General features: G+C 69.9%; 1 protein-coding gene across 1 annotated transcript; it reads left to right on the top strand.

The window, feature by feature from the left end:
• Window positions 1–4: 4 nt before the first annotated feature.
• Window positions 5–1,556, top strand: LOC121964769 (E3 ubiquitin-protein ligase RNF43-like; the record flags this gene model as incomplete). Its single annotated transcript, XM_042514961.1, has 1 exon — window positions 5–1,556. A coding segment is annotated over one exon (1,552 nt), but the record flags the coding sequence as incomplete, so codon positions are not given.
• Between the last annotated feature and the right edge of the window lie 12 nt (window positions 1,557–1,568).

A 1,568-nucleotide genomic window follows, 5' to 3' on the forward strand; every position in this document is an offset into this window, starting at 1 on the left:
GTCCTCCTCAGGGACGGAGCGGCAGCCTCAGAGGAGCAGACTCCAGCAGAGTCCGGAGCAGAGCCAGAGCTTCCTGCACCCGCAGCCTTACAGCAGCCCACGCAACCACCCGTTCCCCCAGCACGCCGTCCCTTTCGCCATGCGGCCCCACTACCCCCGCGCGCCCTCCGGACCCTACCCCTCTCTGGGCCACTACACCGGCTCCTCTCCGGTGGACGCCCAAACGCTGCGTTTCCTCACCAGCAGGCCCCTGACCTCCGGCTGCGGGTACCACCTCCCCGCAGAGGGCCCCGGGAGGCCCCACAGGATCGGAGGTAACTGCAGGACTTCCTCCCACCACTACACGCCCCGCCGCTCCTGCCACAACTACCGCTCGTCCTGCCCGGCTCAGCGCAGCGCATCCAGCTCCAGGCTGCACCACGCTGCCTCCGCCACGCCGCAGCCCCGCGGAGCGCCCGCCCACAGCCGGCAGGACGACGGCAGCTGCTCGGGCGGCAGCTACCACACGGAGCGCAGCGGGTACTTGGCCGACGGGCCGGCGAGCGACTCCAGCTCGGGGCCCTGCCACGGCTCCTCCAGCGACTCGGTGCTCAACTGCACTGACGTGTCCCTGCAGGGCGTCTACGGCAGCTGGTCCACCTTCCGCAGCTCTCTGAGCAGTGACTACGACCCGTTCGGTTGTTACGGGCCGGGTCCCGGGCGGGCCCCTCGCAGGAACAGCCTGGAGGCGGGGGCCCAGGCCCGGCCCCGGTCTCTGGACTCTGTGGTGAACAGAGCGGGCTGCCCCGAGGAGCAGCCGCAGACTGTGTTCAGCCACATCCACTACCACCGCCACAGACACCACCACTACGAGGAGGGCGAGCACAGCCAGGGCCCCAGTCAGGGCCCCAGCCAGGGCCCGAGCCAGGGCCCCAGCCAGGGCCTGAGCCGCGGCTCCGACGAGGAGCAGGGGGCCGCCGCCGCTGCACCTGCTGCTCTGGACAAAGACTCACCTGTCTGCCCTCCTCAGCACAGCCCCTGCCAGTGCCCTAAGTTGGACCCCACAGACCGGCCCAGTCCCGGGGCGGAGTGTCAGGACCACGACCCCGGGAGCCCGCCAGGACCCGCCGTCCTCATGTCCCCGATCCCCTTACAGCTTCAGCCACACTGCTGCCACCAGGGACACACACACGCGCCCGCTCCTCTCGGGCGACACGGTGGCTGCGTGCTGGACGGCCCCTCCGTCCGCTTCCATCAGAGTCTGGATCTGCAGGACGACCGCAGCTTCCACATCCACTACAGTCAGGGGCCCGGCTTCTGCTGCCCCCCTCCTGAGCTGCACCCCGCCCTGCTGCCCGTCCCCCTCATCCTGGACTCTGGGGGGATGGAGGAGTGGCCCTGCTACGCCGGGGCCCACGTTGTGTGGCAGAAGCGGGTGCAGCAGGCGCGCTCGGAGCCTCAGCTCTTGGGGCCGGGGGCCTCTATGGACAGGCCGCCCTGCAGGTTCCACCACGGCCCCGCTGCCGAGCGCAACACGGACATTTGTTTGTACTGCCAAACATTACATCACAATCAGGGTGGGTGTCTCC

Source organism: Plectropomus leopardus, unplaced genomic scaffold, assembly GCF_008729295.1.
Source record: "Plectropomus leopardus isolate mb unplaced genomic scaffold, YSFRI_Pleo_2.0 unplaced_scaffold17107, whole genome shotgun sequence".
Classification (NCBI taxonomy): Eukaryota; Metazoa; Chordata; class Actinopteri; order Perciformes; family Serranidae; genus Plectropomus; species Plectropomus leopardus.